General features: G+C 45.0%; 1 protein-coding gene across 1 annotated transcript; it reads left to right on the top strand.

The window, feature by feature from the left end:
- Window positions 1-10,745: 10,745 nt before the first annotated feature.
- LOC125522289 (basic leucine zipper 8-like) lies at window positions 10,746-11,644 on the top strand. Its single transcript, XM_048687361.1, has one exon. It carries the CDS (start codon window positions 10,915-10,917, stop codon window positions 11,470-11,472), a length of 558 nt encoding a protein of 185 aa, XP_048543318.1. The 5' UTR covers window positions 10,746-10,914; the 3' UTR covers window positions 11,473-11,644.
- Window positions 11,645-22,601: the final 10,957 nt, after the last annotated feature.

The following is a 22,601-nucleotide window of genomic DNA, read 5'->3' as shown; positions in this document are numbered from 1 at the left end:
TTCACATGCTTGCAATTGTATCTTCTGATCCCTTTTGGCTCAAGGTCACTAAGGGACTTTTGTTACGCTCTTTGAGTAGCTCCATGCCATGCTTTACTTTTCCATGTTCAGGTCCTGTGGCATATAGTTTTCATGCTCCGAAGTGTGCTATCTGATCGGAGATTCCAGACAAGTGTTAATTTCACTAAGTCTGAAATCTGTTTATCATATGCATTTTTGCCATGCTTGTTTGGACCTGTTAATGGATGATTTGGCCATAGCTCAGTGCTAGACTTTTGTTAAGCATCTTGAATGGATCCCTGCCATGTATTTTGTTGTCATGTTTGAGTGCTGTAGCATGTTCATCTTGTTGCATTTAGATGGCTACTTGCTGTAAATCGCAGATCGTGGTCATATTTGAATCGCTTGCCATTTCCAAACCGTAACTCCGATTCCGGTGATCTTTATATCATTTTCAAGCGATTTCATCTCACCTTTCCAGTGGCACGCTTGGATTTCCAAGTTGAGGCCAGGTTCAATCATTCCTTGTCAAATCATGCATATGCATCGCATACCGCATCTCGCATATCATACCATGTTCATGTGTTGGTTGTTTACTATGTTGTGTGCTTCTTTCCGGTGTTTGATTCTTCAGGTTGGTTCCGGTAACGTCGCGCTTATGAGGACCCGTTTGTCTACGTCCGTTTGTCTTCTTCATGGACTCGTTCTTCTTCCTTGCGGGATTTCAGGCAAGATGATCATACCCTCGAAATCACTTCTATATTTGCTTGCTAGATGCTCGCTCTTTTGCTATGCCTATGTTGTGATACCTACCACTTGCTTATCATGCCTCCCGTATTGTTGAGCCAAGCCTCTAACCCACCTTGTCCTAGCAAACTGTTGATTGGCTATGTTACCGCTTTGCTCAGCCCCTCTTATAGCGTTTTTAGTTGCAGGTGAAGATTGAAGTTTGTTCCTTGTTGGAACATGGAGATGTTGTTCCTTGTTGGAACATGTTTACTTGTTGGGATATCACATTATATCTTATTTAATTAACGCATCTATATACTTGGTAAAGGGTGGAAGGCTCGGCCTTATGCCTGGTGTTTTGTTCCACTCTTGCCGCCCTAGTTTCCGTCATATCGGTGTTATGTTCCCGGATTTTGCGTTCCTTACGCAGCTGGGTTATAATGGGAACCCCTTGACAGTTCGCTTTGAATAAAACTCCTCCAGCAAGGTCCAACATTGGTTTTACCATTTGCCACCTAGCCTTTTTCCCCTTGGGTTAGGCCAGCCCAAGGGTCATCTTTATTTTAAACCCCCCCGGGCCAGTGCTTGTCTAAGTGTTGGTCCAAACTAGAGCCCCTTGCAGCGCCACCTCGGGGACACTCGAGGGCTAGTTTTAGTTGTACGGATTGCTTATCCGGTGTTGCCCTGAGAACGAGATATGTGCAGCTCCCATCAGGATGTCGGCGCATCGGGCGGTCTTGCTGGTCTTGTTTTACCATTGTCGAGGATGTCTTGTGGAACCGGGATACCGAGTCTGATCGGAATGTCTCGGGAGGGGGTCTATTCCTTCGTTGACTGTGAAAGCTTGTGATGGGCTAAGTTGGGACACCCCTGCAGGGATTTGAACTTTCGAAAGCCGTGCCCGCGGTTATGGGCAGATGGGAATTTGTTAATGTCCGGTTGTAGAAAACCTAAAGTTGACCTTAATTAAAATGCATCAACTGCGTGTGTAACCGTGATGGTCTCTTTCCGGCGGAGTCCGAGAAGTGAACACGGTGTTGGAGTTATGCTTGATGTAGGTTGTTCTAGGATCACTTCTTGATCATACTTTTATCGACCGTGCTTTGCCTTCTCTTCTCGCTCTCACTTGCGTATGTTAGCCACCATATATGCTAGTCGCTTGCTGCAGCTCCACCTCACCCTTTTACCTTACCCATAAGCTTAAATAGACTTGATCGCGATGGTGAGAGATTGCTGAGTCCCCGTGGCTCACAGATACTTCCAAAACCAGCTTGTAGGTGCCGATGAGACCGTGCAGGTGACGCAACCAAGCTCAGGAGGAGCTCAATGAAGATCTTGTCCTTTGTGTTGTTTCGTTCTAGTTGATCAGTAGTGGAGCCCAGTTGGGGTCGATCGGGGACCGTGTCGCATTTGGGGTTCTTCTTTTATTTTGGTTCCGTAGTCGGACCTTGTTTGTATCTGTTTGATGTAATGCTTTATTCATGTAATTCTATGAAGTGGTGATTGTAAGCCAACTATGTATCTTTTTCCCCTATTGTATTACTTGGGTTGTGTGAAGATTACCACACTTGCGACATTGCTTTCAATGCGGTTATGCCTCTAAGTCGTGCTTCGACACGTGGGAGATATAGCCGCATCGAGGGCGTTACACCTTCGTGCATATCAATCAAAGTATCCCAAATTTCCTTTGCATTCTCAAGATGGCGAATTTTGTTGAATTCTGCGGGGCACAGTCCATTGAAGAGGATATCGCAAGCTTGAGCATTGCATTGCAACATCTTCAGTTCTTCTGTGGTAACTTCACGATTTGGTTATCTCCCATCGAAGAATTCACCTTGCAAGCCAATACACACAATAGCCCAAACAGCGGGGTTATGTCCAAGAATATGCATTTTCATCTTATGCTTCCAACTAGCAAAATTAGTACCATCAAAGTAAGGACCTCTATGGTGGTAATTTCTCTCGGTAGACGCCATACTCTCCTAGGTTGTGAAACCAAGGCTATGATCACCAAAGCTATGGAAATCAAGGCAAATGGAGACCAAAGCTCTGATACCACTTGTAGGATTTAAAGTATGTCTAGAGGAGGGCTGATTAGACTACTTGACCAAATAAAATTCTAGCCTTTTCCCAATTTTAAGTCTTGGCGGATTTTGGCAACTTATCACAAGTCAAGCAATCAACATACACATGAAATTCTAAGAGTATAGCAGCAGAATGTAAATCATTGCATATGAAGGTAAAGGGGAGGAGTTTAGAGGGAGCAAACGCAATGTAGACACGGAGATTTTTGGCGTGGTTCCGATAGGTGGTGCTATCGTACATCCACGTTGGTGGAGACTTCAACCCACGAAGGGTAACGGTTGCGCGAGGCCACGGAGAGCTCCACCCACGAAGGGTCCACGAAGAAGCAACCTTGTCTATCCCACCATGGCCATCGCCCATGAAGGACTTGCCTCACTTGGGTAGATCTTCATGAAGTAGGCAATCTCCCTGCCCTTACAAACTCCTTGGTTCAACTCCACAATCTTGACAGAGGCTCCCAAGTGACACCTAACCAATCTAGGAGACACCACTCTCCAAAAGGTAATAGATGGTGTGTTGATGATGAACTCCTTGCTCTTGTGCTTCAAATGATAGTCTCCCCAACACTCAACTCTCCCTCACAGATTTGGATATGGTGGAAAGATGATTTGAGTGGAAAGCAACTTGGGGAAGGCTAGAGATCAAGATTCTTGTGGTTGGATTGGAATGTCTTGGTCTCAACACATGAGTAGGTGGTTCTCTCTCAAAAAATGAGTGGTGGAAGTGTAGGCACGTTCTGATTGCTCTCTCCATGAATGGAGGAAGGGTGGAGAAGTATATATAGCCTTCACACAAAATCTAACTGTTACACACAATTTACCAAACTCGGTGGGACCGAATAGTGAAACTCGGTCAGACCGATTCAGTTCAAAATGTGAACGTTAGGCTTTTCGGTGGGACCGACATGATCAACTCGGTGGGACCGGTTGTTTTAGGGTTAGGGCATAATGTAATCTCGGTGAGACTAATCACATCAACTCGGTGCAACCAGTTTCAGTAATAGGCAAACAGAGAGTTGGTCAGGCAAACTCGGTGGGACTGATCGCTCATTTCGGTGAGACCGAAATATTACAAAAATGAAACAGATAGTTTGCATTGTGAACTCGGTGGGACCGATCACTCATCTCGGTTAGACCAAAATGTTATGAAGGGAAACAGAGAGTTTGCAATCCCATCTCGGTGAGACCGAGATCCCTATTGGTGAGACCAACCTGATTTGGGTTTCTGGCTATGGCTATGTCAAGTGAACTCGGTGCCGCCGGATAGATCAAATCGGTGGGGCCGAGTTTGACTTTTGGTTTGGGACATATGTGGATAGGTTGAGGGCTTTTGGAGAATATCACTAAGCATTTTGAGCAAGCAACCAATTAAGCAACACCTCATCCCCTTTTAATAGTATTGGCTTTTCCTATGGACTCAATGTGATCTTGGATCACTAAAATGAAAATGTAGAGTCTTGAGCTTGTGTCAATATGTGTCCTTAGCATTTTGAGGGGTCCACATCTCTAATCCATGCCATGCCAATCATTGAACTTACTGAAAAGATTATCTTGAATGGATATTAGTTCAATGAGCTATATGTTGTTAATAATTACCAAAACCACCCAGGAATTAGTTGCACTTTCAAGTGGTGACGAGGGAGAGGAGGAGGAGAGGGGGTAATGGTGTGAGAGAACCCTAGGCGCCACTCATATCGCCCGAGTGGATGACACAAGGTGCGTTTTCCATGACAATGAAGAAGGGGAGTTGAGAGACAAAATGAAGAAAATAGAATACAATTTTAGAATGCTTTTATAGAGGCAAGGAGCTAAATGCTAAAATCCAACAGGTCAGGTGTGGTCGGAGCATAGTTTAAAGAACCAAACCAGACCATCGGTTGAAACCGTTGGCCTCGGTGGTTTGTAAAGTAATGAAACCATTCCACAATTGGACCAAAGAAAACCAGCCAAATCGATTGGGTTTTACAAAGATAGGGTGCTAAACCTAAGCGGTTGGACCAATAAAATGCAAATTTGAAGAAAATATGTGTGCTTTTCATGGGATTCGTCACAAGTCATAGGAGTTAAAGGCTGAAAGACTTAAACCTAGCCCAATGGGCACCTTTGTTAGGCTTACATGTTGACCTAATGAAATAAATATTTATATTTGAGCTTTATTCTATGCAAAAAAAATTGTACCTCGAACTGGTATCGAACTAAAGGTCCGACCAGTGAAAACCTGAACCGCCAGGCTCATCGATTCGATCCCCGATTCGGTTCTTTATGAAGGAAATATGCCCTAGAGCCAATAATAAAGTTGCTATTTTATATTTCCTTATTCATGATAAAAGTTTATTATTCATGCTAGAATTGTATTGATCGGAAACTTAAATACATGTGTGAATACATAAACAAATATCATGTCCCTAGTAAGCCTCTACTAGTCTAGCTCGTTGATCAAAGATGGTTAAGGTTTCCTAACCATAGACATGTGATGTCATTTGATAATGGGATCACATCATTAGGAGAATGATGTGATGGACAAGACCCATATGTTAGCTTAGCATATTGACCGTTCAGTTTATTGCTATTGCTTTCTTAATGTCAAATACATATTCCTTCGACTATGAGATTATGCAACTCTCGGATACCAGAGGAATACCTTGTGTGCTATCAAATGTCACAATGTAATTGGATGATCATAAATATGCTCTACTATTATCTCCGATGGTGTTTGTTGAGTTGGATGATCATAAATATGAACCTATTATGTTTTCATGAATATATGTGAGTTCTTGATCCTATCTTGCAAGTCTATAGTCACCTATTATGTGTTATGATCCGTTAACCCCAAAGTGACAATAATCGGGATACTTACCGGTGATGACCGTAGTTTGAGGAGTTCATGTATTCACTATGTGTTAATGCTTTGGTCCGGTACTCTATTAAAAGGAGGCCTTAATATCCCTTAGTTTCCAATAGGACCCCGCTGCCACAGGAGGGTAGGACAAAAGATGTCATGCAAGTTCTTTTCCATAAGCACGTATGACTATATTCGGAATACATGCCTACATTACATTGATGAACTGGAGCTAGTTCTGAGTCACCCTATGTTATAACTGTTGCATGAGGAATCACATCCAACATAATTATCCATCACTGATCCATTGCCTACGAGCTTTTCACATATTGATCTTTGCTTAGTTACTATTTCGTTGCCATTGTTACAATCACTACAAAACTGCTATTGTTACTTTTGCCACTGTTACCGTTACTTCCATATTACTTTGCTACTAAATACTTTGCTGCAGATATTAAGTCTTTCGGGTGCGGTTGAATTGACGACTCAACTGTTAATACTTGAGAATATTCTTTGGCTCCCCTTGTGTTGAATCAATAAATTTGGATTGAATACTCTACCCTCGAAAACCGTTGCGATCCCCTATACTTGTGGGTTATCAAGAGGCTGGCATGCCTCACCTAGGCCGTAGCCCTTGGGGAGAGAAGAAAAGGGGGGAGTCGGCCTCCCCCTTCCTATCCTCTACCCCCTTTCCTTCCCCCCTTCGGCAAATATGGTAAGCGGGGGGCACCACTTGGGAAAGACCCCAAGTAGGATTCGGCCCTACTTGGGGCGCCCCTCGGCCTCTCCCCTCTCCCCACCTATATATATGTGGGAGGGAGGCGCCACACATAACCACGACAATTTCTTAGCCGTGTGCGGCACCCCCCTCCACCATTTACACCCTCGATCATATTTCCGTAGTGCTTAGGCGAAGCCCTGCGAAGATAGCATCACCATCACCGTCACCACTCCGTCGTGCTACCGAAATTCATCCAGTACCCCGCCATCTTGCTGGATCAAGAAGGCGCGGATGTCACCGAGCTGAATGTGTGTTGAACGCGGAGGTGTCATACGTTCGGTACTCGATCGGTTGGATCGCAAAGAAGTTTGACTACATCATCCGCGCTAGTAAACGCTTTCGCTTACGGTCTACGAGGATACGTAGACACAATCTCCCCTTTCGTTGCTATGCATCTCCTTGATAGATCTTGCATGTGCGTATAAATTTTTTTTGTTTTTCATGCAACATTTCCCAACACTATAAACTATGGGTTGGAAATGATTTTGGACCTGGACGCCGCACTTATTGCACTTCGAACAGTTCAATGCCGATTTTAAAAGTTCAAGTATTTACTGACATGTTCATTTTTTGTTGGAAAACTTTCAATATGTTCATCTTCAATCATGGAAATACAATGAACACCAGAAGTAATAAAAGTTACATCTAAATCTGAAGACCACCTAGTGTCGACTACAAGCATTGAAGCAAGCCAAAGGCATGCCACATCGGTCCTTCCTCGTCGGAGCCAGGCAAAACTTGTTGTAGTAGACATTTGGTAAGCCGTCATGCTAAGCCTCATAGGAGCAGCGCACCAGAACAGCAACCGCCGCTGATAAAAAGTAGCGTAGATCGAAAGGATCCAACCTGAAGGCACGTGAATGTAGACAAACGATGACCAATCCGAGCAGATCCAGAAAAGATATATCCACTGGAGACACACCTTCACACGCCCATCGATGATGCCAAACGCATCACCGGAACAGATGCTAGGCGGGGAGAATAATATTCCATCTTCAGGAAGCCACCGATGTCTCATCTTTCTAAGCAAGACGCGAAACCTTAACAAAACTCAAAAAAAAACATCTAAAAGAAGAGCCCTTCGATCGACAAGGGCCGAGATCCACCACTACCACATGGTCTTAAGGCCACTAGAGAAAAGGTGGGCCGGCGGCAGCGCTGACAGGAGGCAAAGGAACCTTAAGCTTTTTGGGAGAGAAGAGGCGGTGGTGGCTGCGTGAGGTAACGTGGACGTCATGGGTTCCACTCTGATATTTACTCACACCTTCTTGTGCACCTTTCTACAAAATTAATATAGTTCATTGCACTCAAAAGGGCTTTTCAAATATATAAATTCATATATAACATACACAGTACATTCCGTCCGAAATTAGTTGGCACTTAAACAGACGCATCTAGTACTGATACATATAATGCACTGAATTAGTGGACTAATAGTTGGCAAAAATTAAAATATTAGAATGCAGCGCGGGCCTTATGCGCTGAACAAGGGTACCTGTAAGAGCATCTATAGTCGGGCACCTCAAACCCCCTCGCTCGTCCAGGCGGACGGCCCAGTCAGTAACCGGTCAAAAAAAAAGACCAGATGGGTGCCTCAAACCGGCCTCAAACGCCCAGGCTGGTCGGCACCCCTCATATCCATCTCAAACATGGGGCGGATATGGGGAGGCCGAGACACATCCGCCACGTTGGACCCGGCTCATACTGACCCACCCGACCCCACATATAATCATTCCCATCCGCTTCCTGGACCAAACCCTAGCCACTCCACTCCGCCCCAGAGCTCCTTTCCGGCGATCTTCGGCCTTCTCCAGCATGGCGGGCAGTGAATCCGAATCCTACACCTCGAGATCCATCAACCCCGAGCTCATCCCACATAGCCCTGAGGAGGAGATGACAGTTCGGCTTGCGCTTCGCCGCTATCGGGAGGAGGCCGCCCGACGGCAGCGCTCGGACTCCTTTCGTCAGGAATCCATTGCGTCTGCCCGAATGGCGCATGGATCCGCCACGAAGTGTGGCATCGCTGCCTCACTGGAAGTGGTGCAACCCCCCTTACGCCCGAATGCGGTGGCGAATGCGCAACCCCTCCGTTGGCGTGCCGAGGCGGAGGACGCATCATGGGCGTCGTCCGATGCAAAAATGGCGCGGCGTGCCCGCCGTGCGAGGAAGCGGGCGCGGAGGTGGCGGCTGCCCTCGCGGCGGTGGACGTTGGCTAGGGGAGTCGCATTCTCCGGTGCCCCGTATGGTGCACCAGTCCGGGCGCCGCAACCGCGTCGTGGTGGATATCGCCGACTCGTCCCAGGACGGATCCATCATCGACCTGACGTCCACCAGCACTGTCAGGGTTCCGGGCTCCGATGAGGAAGAGTAGGACATGAGAGACGACAACACCTTGAGTCCCATGAGTCGGCCAGTTCCATGTCCTACTATATCGCGCTGGCTACCGGACCAATACTCTGTGAAACGTAGCGGGCCGGCGGACATGGACACGGCAGAGCCGGACGAGCTCCGCTTCAAGATTAGTTTGCGTTGCATGTAATAGTATGTGTTTGAGGTTTCTAATTTAAGGTATCAGGTTGTAGACTGGATTATTTGAGGCGTGACCGGTCACTGTCTGCGGACATGTCCGAACGCATCCGCGGGTGTTTAAGGGGTTGATTTGGCAAGTCCAACTGTAGATGTTCTAAATAGAAGAAAGAAACGCTGAATCTGTAGCTTGCACATCAAAGGAGTACATTATTGCCCCCATTTCTCTTCATGTCACTGTCTGTAACTTATAATGTTGCTCCCTCATTATCTATGTCAGACTTCACAAATCTACAGGAGACAAGCAGTTTGTCGGTTTCTGAAGACAACGAGATATCGTCCTATGCTCTGCCATGCCCGGATCGATAAGCATGCACCACCACTGTTGTAAGAAATACCCAAAGCAACAAATTCATGTAAAAGAATGCACGAAAAATGCGGTGTTAATTCGAAGTAGCAAAGACACTAGTATGAGCTAGGCATAAAGAAGATCCGTAGGCTCTGATTACACCAGGATCCTTGGTTCATGGTTTCGGATATGGGACGTCCCTTCAGCTTTGCTGCTACAAATCTTAAACAGATCAGTCGGTCGAAAGAAAGTAGCAGCAGCTAATGAATAGGGCCTCCTTTTACGAAAATGATACTCCAGCTCCCATCGGTTCGATATAAAGGCTAAATACATTTCTTATTGACACGTTTATCGGAGTATAAACAATTCAAAATGCTGAAACTTTTAAGGTCCTAAGATACCTCACGGTATCGTTAGAGTCATCAACAATTGATGCCATTAAGGTAGTTTGCAGACGCAGATTGGCACATTAAGGCCCAAATATTAGTTTATGTGACCCTAGTGGCAACTCGCAACTAACAAATACTACTACTTTATCGAAAGGAAAAAAGGTAGTAACTGATATGAAAGGAGCATATGACCAGTCTAGTTGCAAACTTGCAACATTTATCTCCTCACAGCTATTTGGAATAAGTAAATAAATAAATGATAGCATCTCTGCTTGCACGGATGTACATTCTCTTTACGCAAACAATTATTAGAATCTAAGTCCATGCATGTGACACATCAGTGGCCAGGAACCACCAACTACAGTGCCTCCTTTTCTCCTTTGAGAAAGAACACTCCCGTTGCGTTAGCCCGGTGAGAAAGTGAAAGCGTCGACCGCGTGAACTACGCGGAAGAAAACGCCATGGAGACCGACCGTAGTGCTCCCATCGATCAGCACCTCCCCACAATGCCAAGTTGCCAATCGTTCTGAAGCACCCCATCATGAAACGCAAAGACATGAAGGACATGTAAATGGATGATGGATCGCTTCAGCGTCGATCGACGATCACACGGTTGATCTACTAGTACTATCCTAGCTAGCGCTGGCTGGAAATGGTTCTTCACTGTTTTTTTTTTTTTTTTGCGGGTTAAATTGTTCGTCACTGTTAGCCAACCTCCGAGCTAGAGCTGCCGGAGCAGTCGCCCACCTCTGCCGCAGCCTGCAGCTGCATGATGGCTCGCAAGAACGGCCGCGCCCCGTGCGGCGAGGCCGCTGTCTGTCTGCCCGGTCGCGGATCGACAGGCTAGATGCAGGCTACTCCGGAGGCACGCCGGGCCGCTACGTAGAATTTGTCGAAAAGCAGGCACAATCATTGTCCATGACATCACGATAAGCATCCAGGAAATCAGGTGATTGAGTGTCGTGCCGTGTGCGCTGTGCTGCCTCAACGTGCCATATATCTTCAGCCTTCAGGTGTGTCTGGACTCTGGATCATGGAGCCAATTACCTCCACGATCCTTTTCCGGCTATAAATCCACCACCCCTCTCTCTTTCTTCCGTTCAGAAGACTCCCCCTTCCTATCTTCTCTTTCTCCTCTCCACTTCGACTATACTCCATTATTTCTCTGTTCTCGCCGTCCTCTGGCTCAGCTACGTACGAAAAGCAAAGCAAGCAGCATGTACCCAGCCGAGGTTGCCGGTGTTCTTCTCCCCGCGGCGTACTTGCCGCCACCTGCAAACGCAGCGTCTTTGGGACCCCATTATCCCTACCAGATGGAGGAAGACGATCATCTCCTGTTCCAGTGCAGCAGTAGCAGTCTAATGCAATTGCCCTACGCCGACGAGCTGTTTCTCAACCACCCTCCGGCGGTGCCGCTGCGCAACGGGTCGAGCTCCGACGAGCCAGCGGCCCACGCCGTGGACAGGCAGCGCGCGGAGGAGAGGAGGAGGAGGCGGATGGTGTCCAACAGGGAGTCGGCGCGGCGGTCGCGCGTGCGGAAGCAGAAGCAGCTGGGCCAGCTGTGGGCGCAGGTCGTCCACCTCCGGGACGCCAACCGCGACCTGCTCGACCAGCTCAACCGCGCCATCGTGGACTACGACCGCGTCGTGCGCGACAACTCCCGGATGAGGGACGAGCGGGCGGAGCTGCAGAGGAGGCTCCGGGAGCTCCCCGTGGTCGATGCCGGCGACGCGGAGGGCGTCGCCGTTGGTGAAGATGACGAGTCTACAGTCTAGGATGGTTGTAGTTGCAACCAGCTAGAGGAAAAATAACATTTCTTTCTCTGAGACCGAGGATGTCTAGCAAATGGCTTCCTTCGTAGTATTTTTTTTTACTTAATAATTTCTTTCTGTTCGCCGAATCTTTGTTCCATGTACCGACTAATATTTTTAATATTCTTCTAGTATATATACAGTGTAATAGATATGGACCAATGACAAAAATAGGGAGAGGTTGCGAGTTCCGACCACCACATATTTCAAACTAACATGTACGTAGGAGCATTTCCTAAGTGGCTTTGGTGGCGAAGTTGATACATAAAGCAAAAAAAAAAATGCTCAATCAAAGCAATCTACTCATTAATAGTATGTGATACTAAATGAAATCTAGAAATAAAATCCATACACAACATGTTATGCAGTTGTCTATATTGCCTCAAAATTGTCGTATCAGGGGGTTAGAAGAAAAAGACTTAACATCCTATTCGGTTGTGCTACCATAGACACAGGCTAACAACCCCCCCCCCCTCCCCCCTCTAAGACAAAGTCAAATGGGGTGGGGCGAGGGATTCCTGCACTATGCCGCCGTCCATGTTGGGTAAAATTGTTATCGATCTCCTACTCAATCTGCATACATGCCAGCATCTATAGTTGTTGGTGCTCCACTCATGGTAGAATGGATATGAATGGTGCCAATGCTTAGAGCATCTTCAGCCGCGCCCCCAACAGGCCTCCAAGGCGACTTTTTTCGTATCGACGCCGAAAAACCCCCTCAGTCGCGCCCTTAAGACGCCGAAATCCGCCGGCTCGGACCGTTTTTGGGCCCGGCTATCCCAGGACGAACCAGGGCGCTCGGGGGCTCCGGCGGAAGCGAAAACCGCGTCTGGGCCATACTGTCAGGCGAAAATTCAAGAGAAATGGCCAGATTCCCGCCCCCCCCCCCGGCGCGCGCCCTCCCGCCACCTTGCCGATCCCGGCGTCGCCCACCGCCCACCACCGCTAGATAGGCCAATCCCCGCCGGAAAAAGAGAGGGTTTTGCCGCGGCAACCTCTCCACCACCTTCCTGGGCGAGTTTTCCGACGCTTCAGCCGTGCAGGGCGGGATACTGGCGGCTGTGTGCCCACCACACCCGCCAGGTGTTCGGCGATTTGTCTGCTCGGCGATGGACTCCGAAGACGAGGAGGCGCTCGTGGCGCTGCTGGAGGAGGAAGCCGATGCCGACGTCCAAGACTAAGAGCATCTCATGGTCCTTGCCGCCCTGGCCAGCTTGCTCGCGAGCAATGCAAAGCCGCGGCGAGGTGGCTCGGTGGCGGGACGACTGAAAGCAAAGAACCGGCATTGACTAGAAGGCTATCGAATGCTCTACTTCGACTACTTTGCCGACGCTCCACTGCACGTCGACACAATATTTTGGCGCCGTTATCGGATGAGCCAAAAGCTTTTCCTCGGGATTGTGAATTACATCCAGGAGTTCAATAGCTACTTCAAGTGCAAGAAGGATTGCACCGGCAAACTTGGATTCACCTCAATCCAGGCACAACAGCTATGAGGATGCTTGCATACGAAGCTCCCGGTGATTCACTCGACAACTATGGGCGCATGGCCAAGTCCATGACCATTGAGTGTTTCTACAGGTTCTGCAGGGTAGTGGTGGCAGTGTTTGGACCGCAATATTTGCGATCATCCAATGTTGAACACACTGTTCGGATCCTAGTACACAATGCAGCAAGAGGATTTCCTGGGATGCTTGGAAGCATCGACTGCATGCATTGGAAATGGGAAAACGGTCCATTTGCTTGGCAGGGGATATACAAAAGCGCCAAAGGTGGTTGCGGTGTGGTACTTGAGGCAGTGGCCACACAGGACCTCTGGATTTGGCACTCCTTCTTTGGTATGTCAGGAACTCACAATGACATCAACGTATTGCAGTGCTCCCCTGTCTTTGCTAAGCTTGTTGAAGGTCATTCTCCTCTGGTGAACTTCGAGGTCAATGGGCGGCACTACAACAAGGGATACTACCTAGCAAATGGCATCTATCCAAGATGCTCTACATTTGTGAAGACTATCTCAAACCCTGTGCCAGGAGGCAAGAACTCCCACTTTGCAAAGGTTCAGGAGGCTTGTAGGAAGGATGTCGAGCAGGCATTTGGTGTGCTCCAATCTCAATTTGCTGTTGTCCGGTACCCTGCTCTGACCTGGTCGAAAGACCAAATGTGGGAGATCATGACTTGATGTGTCATCTTTCATAACATGATCATTGAGAGCGAGCAGGAAGAGCCAGTGTTTAACACTGAACCATATTACAGGCAGGGTCCTCTTTCCCAAGTTGATCACCAGCTACCGGCAACCTGGACTTGTTGGGGAACGTAGCATGCAATTTCAAAAAAAATCCTACGCTCATGCAAGATCTATCTAGGAGATGCATAGCAGCGAGAGGGGGAGAGTGTTTCCACGTACCCTCATAGACCGAAAGTGGAAGCGTTAGGTTAACACGGTTCATGCAGTCGAACGTCTTCGCGATCCAACCGATCAAGTCCGAACGTACGACACCTCCGAGTTCAGCGCACGTTCAGCTCGATGACATCCCTCGAACTCTTAATCCAGCAGAGGGTCGAGGGAGAGTTTCATCAGCACGACGGCGTGGTGACGATGATGGTGATGTGATCCGTGCAGGGCTTCGCCTAAGCACTACGACGCTATGACCGGAGGAGTAAACTATGGAGGGGGCACCGCACACGTCTAAAAGAATAATTGTTATGCTATGGGGTGCCCCCAGCCCCTGTATATAAAGGAGGAGGGGAGGAGGCCGACCACAATGGGCGTGACATAGGGAGGAAACCGACTAAGACTCCCAATCCTAGTCGGCCCCCCTTTCCTTTCTGTCGGAGGGGAAAAGGGAAGGAGAGGGAGAGGGAAAGGGAGAGGGAGAGGGAAAGAGGAAAGGAGAGGGAGAGGGGGAAAGGAAAGGGGGGTCGCGCCCCCTTCCCCTTGTCCAATTCGGACAGCCCAGGGGGGCACCCCTTGTGGGCTCCCCTCTCTCTCCCCTATGGCCCATGTTGTCCCATTACCCCTCGGTACTCCGATAAAGACCCAAAACGTCCTGAAACCATTCCGGTGTCCAAATACTATCATCCAATATATCAATCTTTACCTCTCTACCATTTTTTGAGACTCCTCGTTGTGTCCGTGGTCTCATCCGGGACTCCGAAGAATCTTCGGTCACCAAAACACATAACTCATAATAAAAATCGTCATCGAACGTTAAGCGTGCGGACCCTATGGTATGTAGACATGACCACTACTAGGGAAAAGCTTATAGGCAGACACTTACTAGTAGCGCGATTTTATACCCCTCATTACTGCTACTTACTAGTAGCACGGGTTTTTACCCCTCGCTACTACTAAGTTGATAGTAGTAGCGCGGGTTTTAACCCTCGCTACTATACTAGGCAGTCTCTACCGTACCCCCCCCCACCAGGAAATGCCATGGTAGTAGCAAGGGGTATGAACCCGCACTACTACTAAGTTGACAGTAGTAGCGCGGGTTTATACACCTCACTACTACTAAGTAAAAGGTAGGTGAACGATGTCTACTACACAACCTTCTTCTTGTAGACGTTGTTGGGCCTCCAAGTGAGAGGTTTGTAGGACAGTAGCAAATTTCCCTCAAGTGGATGACCTAAGGTTTATCAATCCGTAGGAGGCGTAGGATGAAGATGGTCTCTCTCAAGCAACCCTGCAACCAAATAACAAAGAGTCTCTTGTGTCCCCAACACACCCAATACAATGGTAAATTGTATAGGTGCACTAGTTCGGTGAAGAGATAGTGAAACAAGTGGTATATGGATAGTAGATAAAGGTATTTGTAATCTTAAATTATAAAAACAGCAAGGTAACAAGTGATAAAAGTGAGCGTAAACGGTATTGCAATGATAGTAAATAAGGCCTAGGGTTCATACTTTCACTAGTGCAAGTCCTCTCAACAATGATAACATAATTGGATCACATAACTATCCCTCAACATGCAACAAAGAGTCACTCCAAAGTCACTAATAGCGCAGAACGAACGAAGAGATTATGGTAGGGTACGAAACCACCTCAAAGTTATTCTTTCCAATCAATCCGTTGGGCTATTCCTATAGGTGTCACAAACAGCCCTAGAGTTCGTACTAGAATAACACCTTAAGACACAAATCAACCAAAACCCTAATGTCACCTAGATACTCCAATGTCACCTCAAGTATCCGTGGGTATGATTATACAATATGCATCACACAATCTCATATTCATCTATTCAACCAACACAAAGGACCTCAAAGAGTGCCCCAACGAAAACGTGTGCCAACCCCTATGCATAGGTTCATGGGCGGAACCCTCAAGTTGATCACCAAAACATACATCAAGTGAATCACGAGGTATCCCATTGTCACCACAGATACGCACGGCAAGACATACATCAAGTGTTCTCAAATATTTAAAGACTCAATCTGATAAGATTACTTCAAAGGGGAAACTCAATTCATTACAAGAGAGAAGAGGGGGAGGAGAAACATAAGATCCAACTATAATAGCAAAGCTCGCGATACATCAAGATCGTATCACCTCAAGAACACGAGAGAGAGAGAGAGATCAAACACATAGCTACTGGTACATACCCTCAGCCCCGAGGGAGAACTACTCCCTCCTCGTCATGGAGGGCACTGGGATGATGAAGATGGCCACCGGAGAAGGATTGCCCCCTCCGGCAGGGTGCCGGAACGGGTCTAGATTGGCTTTTGGTGGCTACGGAGGCTTCTGGCGGCGGAACTCCCGATCTATTATGCCCTTGGATGTTTTTAGGGTATATGGAGATATATAGGAGGAAGAAGTACGTCAGGGGACCGAAGGGGGGGCCACGAGGCAGGGGGGCGCGCCCCCTACCCTCGTGAGCACCTCCTTCATCTTCTGACGTAGGGTCCAAGTCTATCTGGTAGGTTTCCTTCAAAAAATAACTTCTCCAGTTGATTTCGTTCCGTTTCAACTCTGTTTGATATTCCTTTTCTTCGAAACACTGAAATAGGCATAAAACAGCAAATCTGGGTTGGGCCTCCGGTTAATAGGTTAGTCCCAAAAGTAATATAAAAGTTGATAATAAAGCCCAATATTGCCCAAAACAGTAGATAATATAGCATGGAGCAATCAAAAATTATAGATACGTTGGAGACGTATCAAGCATCCCCAAGCTTAATTCCTGCTCGTCCTCGAGTAGGTAAATGATAAAAAAGATAATTTTTGATGCGGAGTGCTACTTGGCATAATTTCAATGTAATTCTTCTTAATTGTGGCATGAATATTCAGATCCATAAGATTCAAGACAAAAGTTCATATTGACATAAAAATGATAATACTTCAAGCATACTAACAAAGTAATCATGTCTTCTCAAAATAGCATGGCCAAAGAAGGCTATCCCTACAAAATCATATAGTCTGGCTATGCTCTATCTTCACCACACAAAATATTTAAATCATGCACAACCCCGATGACAAGCCAAGCAATTGTTTCATACGTTCGACGTTCTCAAACTTTTTCAATCTTCACGCAATACATGAGCGTGAGCCATGGACATAGCACTATAGGTGTAATAGAATGGTGGTTGTGGAGAAGACAAAAAGGAGAAGATAGTCTCACATCAACTAGGCGTATCAACAGGCTATGGAGATGCCCATCAATAGATATCAATGTGAATGAGTAGGGATTGCCATGCAACGGATGCACTAGAGCTATAAGTGTATGAAAGCTCAAAAAGAAACTAAGTGGGTGTGCATCCAACTTGCTTGCTCACGAAGACCTAGGGCATTTTGAGGAAGCCCATCATTGGAATATACAAGCCAAGTTCTATAATGAAAGATTCCCACTAGTATATGAAAGTGACAACATAGGGGACTCTCTATCATGAAGATCATGGTGCTACTTTGAAGCACAAGTGTGGTAAAAGGATAGTAGCATTGCCCCTTCTCTCTTTTTCTCTCATTTTTTTATTTTTTTTATTTGGGCCTTCTCTTTTTTATGGCCTATTTTCTTTTTCTTTTTTTATTTGGGCTTCTTTGGCCTCTTTTATTTTTTATTTTTGTCCGAAGTCTCATCCCGACTTGTGGGGGAATCATAGTCTCCATCATCCTTTCCTCACTGGGACAATGCTCTAATAATGATGACCATCACACTTTTATTTTTCTTACAACTCAAGAATTACAACTCGATACTTAGAACAAGATATGACTCTATATCAATGCCTCCGGCGGTGTACCGGGATATGCAATGACTCATGAGTGACATGTATGAAAGAATTATGAATGGTGGATTTTCCACAAATACGATGTCAACTACATGATCATGCTAAGCAATATGACAATGATGGAGTGTGTCATAAACGGAACGGTGGAAAGTTGCATGGCAATATATCTCGGAATGGCTATGGAAATGCCATAATAGGTATGTATGGTGGCTGTTTTGAGGAAGGTATATGGTGGGTTTATGGTACCGGCGAAAGTTGCGCGGTACTAGAGAGGCTAGCAATGGTGGAAGGGTGAGAGTGCGTATAATCCATGGACTCAACATTAGTCATAAAGAACTCACATACTTATTGCAAAAATCTATTAGTTATAGAAATAAAGTACTACGGGCATGCTTCTAGGGGGATAGATTGGTAGGAAAAGACCATCGCTCGTCCCCAACCGCCACTCATAAGGAAGGCAATCAATAAATAAATCATGCTCCGACTTCATGACATAATGGTTCACCATACATGCATGCTACGGGAATCACAAACTTCAACACAAGTATTTATCAAATTCACAACTACTCAACTAGCATGACTCTAATATTACCATCCTCATATCTCAAAACAATCATCAAGTATCAAACTTCTCTTAGTATTCAATACTCTATATGAAAGTTTTTACTAACCTTGTATACCTAGCATATTAGGATTTTAAGAAAATTACCGTGCTATTAAGACTCTCGAAATAATCTAAGTGAAGCATGAGAGTTCATCTATTTCTTCAAAATAAAACTACCACCATGCTCTAAAAGATATAAGTGAAGCACTAGAGCAAACGACAAACTACTCTGAAAGATATAAGTGAAGATCAATGAGTAGTCAAATAATTATGCAACTATGTGAAGACTCTCTAACATTTAATAATTTCAGATCTTGGTATTGTATTCAAACAGCAAGCAAAGCAAAATAAAATGACATTCTAGGAATAGCAAACATCATGTGAAGAAGCAAAAACTTAGGATCAACTGATACTAACCGATAGTTGTTGAAGAAAAAAGGTGGGATGCCAACCGGGGCATCCCCAAGCTTAGACGCTTGAGACTTATTGAAATATTATCTTGGGGTGCCTTGGGCATCCCCAAGCTTGAGATTTTGTGTCTCCTTAATTCCTCTCATATCACGGTCTCCCTAAATCTCAAAAGCTTCATCCACACAAAACTCAATAAGGACTCGTGAGATAAGTTAGTATAAACCATTGCAAAAACCTTATCATACTCTACTGTAGCAAATCACTAAAATTATTATTCAACATTGCATACTAAATGCCTCTGCATATTTAATAGTCCTATCCTCAAATAGAATTATTAAAGAAGCAAACATATGCAAACAATGCAAACATAACAGCAATCTGCCTAAACAGGATAGTCTGTAAAGAATGCTGCAACATCCATACTTCCCTAGCTCCAAAAATTATGAAAGAAAATTCCTACTGTAGTAAATTTATCAAATCTTAATATTCAAAAGGTTTCAACATTTTATCACATTCTGACTTTTCTAGGGAATTGTTGCAACAGCGGTAAACTTTCTGTTTTCAAACAGCAACATGTATACTTGTAACATAGGCATAGTAAAGGCTATCAATGCCACTTTTATTGAAATAAAAGATGCAAAACATTGTTCTAAATAATAGCAAGAAAATCCTAACAAAATAAATTGACGCTCCAAGCAAAACACATATCATGTGGCAAAAAAAATATAGCTCCAAGTAAAGTTACCGATGAACGAAGACGAAAGAGGGGATGCCTTCCGGGGTATCCCCAAGCTTAGGCTCTTGGCTATCCTTGAATATTACCTTGGGGAGCCTAGGGCATCCCCAAGCTTAGGCTCTTGCCACTCCTTATTCCATAGTACATCGAATCCTTACCCAAAACTTGAAAACTTCACAACACAAAACTTAACAGAAAACTCGTAAGCTCCGTTAGTATAAGAAAATAAATCACCACTTCAAGGTACTGTAATGAACTCATTATTTATTTATATTGGTGTTAAACCTACTGTATTCCAACTTCTCTATGGTTTATAAACTATTTTACTAGCCATAGATTCATCAAAATAAGTAAACAACACATGAAAAACAGAATCTGTCAAAAACAGAGCAGTCTGTAGTAATCTGGATCAAACGTATACTTCTGGAACTAATAAAATTCTCAAATAAATTGCTGGACCTGAGGAATTTATCTATTAATCATCTGCAAAAGGAATTAACTAAATATCACTCTCCAAATAAAAATGAAAGCAGTTCTCGTGAGCGCTAAAGTTTCTGTGTTTTTACAGCAAGATTAAAAAAAACTTTCCCCAAGTCTTCCCAAAGGTTCTACTTGGCACAAACACTAATTAAAGACATAAAAACACATCTAAACAGAGGCTAGATGAATTATTTATTACTAAACAGGAACAAAAATCAAGGAATAAAAATAAAGTTGGGTTGCCTCCCAACAAGCGCTATCGTTTAATGCCCCTAGCTAGGCATGATGATTTCAACGATGCTCACATAAAAGATAAGAATTGAAACATAAGGAGAGCATCATGAAGAATATGACTAGCACATTTAAGTCTAACATACTTCCTATGCATAGGGATTTTGTGAGCAAATAACTTGTGGGAACAAGAATTAACTTGCATAGGACGGTAAAACAAGCATAACTTCAAAACTTTAAGCACATAGAGAGGAAACTTGATATTATTGCAATTCCTACAAGCATATATTCCTGCCTCATAATAATTTTCAGTAGCATCATGAATGAATTAAACAATATAACCAGCACCTAAATCATTCTTTTCATGATCTACAAGCATAGAAAATTTACTACTCTCCACATAAGCAAAATTCTTCTCATGAACAATAGTGGGAGCAAACTCAACAAAATAACTATCATGTGATTGAAAATTAAGATCAAGATGACAAGGTTCATTGTTATTATTATTCTTTAAAGCATACGTGTCATCACAATAATCATCATAGATAGGAGGCATGCTTTCATCATAATAAATTTGCTCATCAAAACTTGGGGGACAAAAAAATATCATCTTCATCAAACATAGCTTCCCCAAGCTTGTGGCTTTGCATATCATTAGCATCATAGATATTCAAGGAATTCGTACTAACAACATTGCAATCATTCTCATCATTCAAATATTTAGTGTCAAACAATTTAAAGCATTCTTCTTCTAACACTTTGGCACAATTTTCCTTTCCATCATACTCATGAAAGATATTAAAAAGATGAAGCGTATGAGACAAACTCAATTCCATTTTTTATAGTTTTCTTTTATAAACTAAACTAGTGATAAAACAAGAAACTAAAAGACTCGATTGCAAGATCTAAAGATATACCTTCAAGCACTCACCTCCCCGGCAACGGCGCCAGAAAAGAGCTTGATGTCTACTACACAACCTTCTTCTTGTAGACGTTGTTGGGCCTCCAAGTGCAGAGGTTTGTAGGACAGTAGCAAATTTCCCTCAAGTGGATGACCTAAGGTTTATCAATCCGTAGGAGGCGTAGGATGAAGATGGTCTCTCTCAAGCAACCCTGCAACCAAATAACAAAGAGTCTCTTGTGTCCCCAACACACCCAATACAATGGTAAATTGTATAGGTGCACTAGTTCGGCGAAGAGATGGTGAAACAAGTGGTATATGGATAGTAGATAAAGGTATTTGTAATCTGAAATAATAAAAACAGCAAGGTAGCAAGTGATAAAAGTGAGCGTAAACGGTATTGCAATGATAGGAAATAAGGCCTAGGGTTCATACTTTCACTAGTGCAAGTCCTCTCAACAATAATAACATAATTGGGATCACATAACTATCCCTCAACATGCAACAAAGAGTCACTCCAAAGTCACTAATAGCGCAGAACGAACGAAGAGATTATGGTAGGGTACGAAACCACCTCAAAGTTATTCTTTCCAATCAATCCGTTGGGCTATTCCTATAGGTGTCACAAACAGCCCTAGAGTTCGTACTAGAATAACACCTTAAGACACAAATCAACCAAAACCCTAATGTCACCTAGATACTCCAATGTCACCTCAAGTATCCGTGGGTATGATTATACAATATGCATCACACAATCTCATATTCATCTATTCAACCAACACAAAGGACCTCAAAGAGTGCCCCAACGAAAACGTGTGCCAACCCCTATGCATAGGTTCATGGGCGGAACCCTCAAGTTGATCACCAAAACATACATCAAGTGAATCACGAGGTATCCCATTGTCACCACAGATACGCACGGCAAGACATACATCAAGTGTTCTCAAATATTTAAAGACTCAATCTGATAAGATTACTTCAAAGGGGAAACTCAATTCATTACAAGAGAGAAGAGGGGGAGGAGAAACATAAGATCCAACTATAATAGCAAAGCTCACGATACATCAAGATCGTATCACCTCAAGAACACGAGAGAGAGAGAGAGATCAAACACATAGCTACTGGTACATACCCTCAGCCCCGAGGGAGAACTACTCCCTCCTCGTCATGGAGGGCACCGGGATGATGAAGATGGCCACCGGAGAAGGATTGCCCCTCCGGCAGGGTGCCGGAACGGGTCTAAATTGGCTTTTGGTGGCTACGGAGGCTTCTGGCAGCGGAACTCCCGATCTATTGTGCCCTCGGATGTTTTTAGGGTATATGGAGATATATAGGAGGAAGAAGTACGTCAGGGGACCGAAGGGGGGCCACGAGGCAGGGGGCGCGCCACAGGGGGGTGGGCGCGCCCCCTACCCTCGTGAGCACCTCCTTCATCTTCTGACGTAGGGTGCAAGTCTATCCGGTAGGTTTCCTTCCAAAAATAACTTCTCCAGTTGATTTCGTTCCGTTTC

The sequence above is a fragment of the Triticum urartu genome, chromosome 7, assembly GCF_003073215.2.
Source record: "Triticum urartu cultivar G1812 chromosome 7, Tu2.1, whole genome shotgun sequence".
NCBI classification, from domain to species: domain Eukaryota; kingdom Viridiplantae; phylum Streptophyta; class Magnoliopsida; order Poales; family Poaceae; genus Triticum; species Triticum urartu.
The sequence above is the reverse complement of the archived record's forward strand: the minus strand, read 5'-3'. Positions and strand labels throughout refer to the sequence as shown.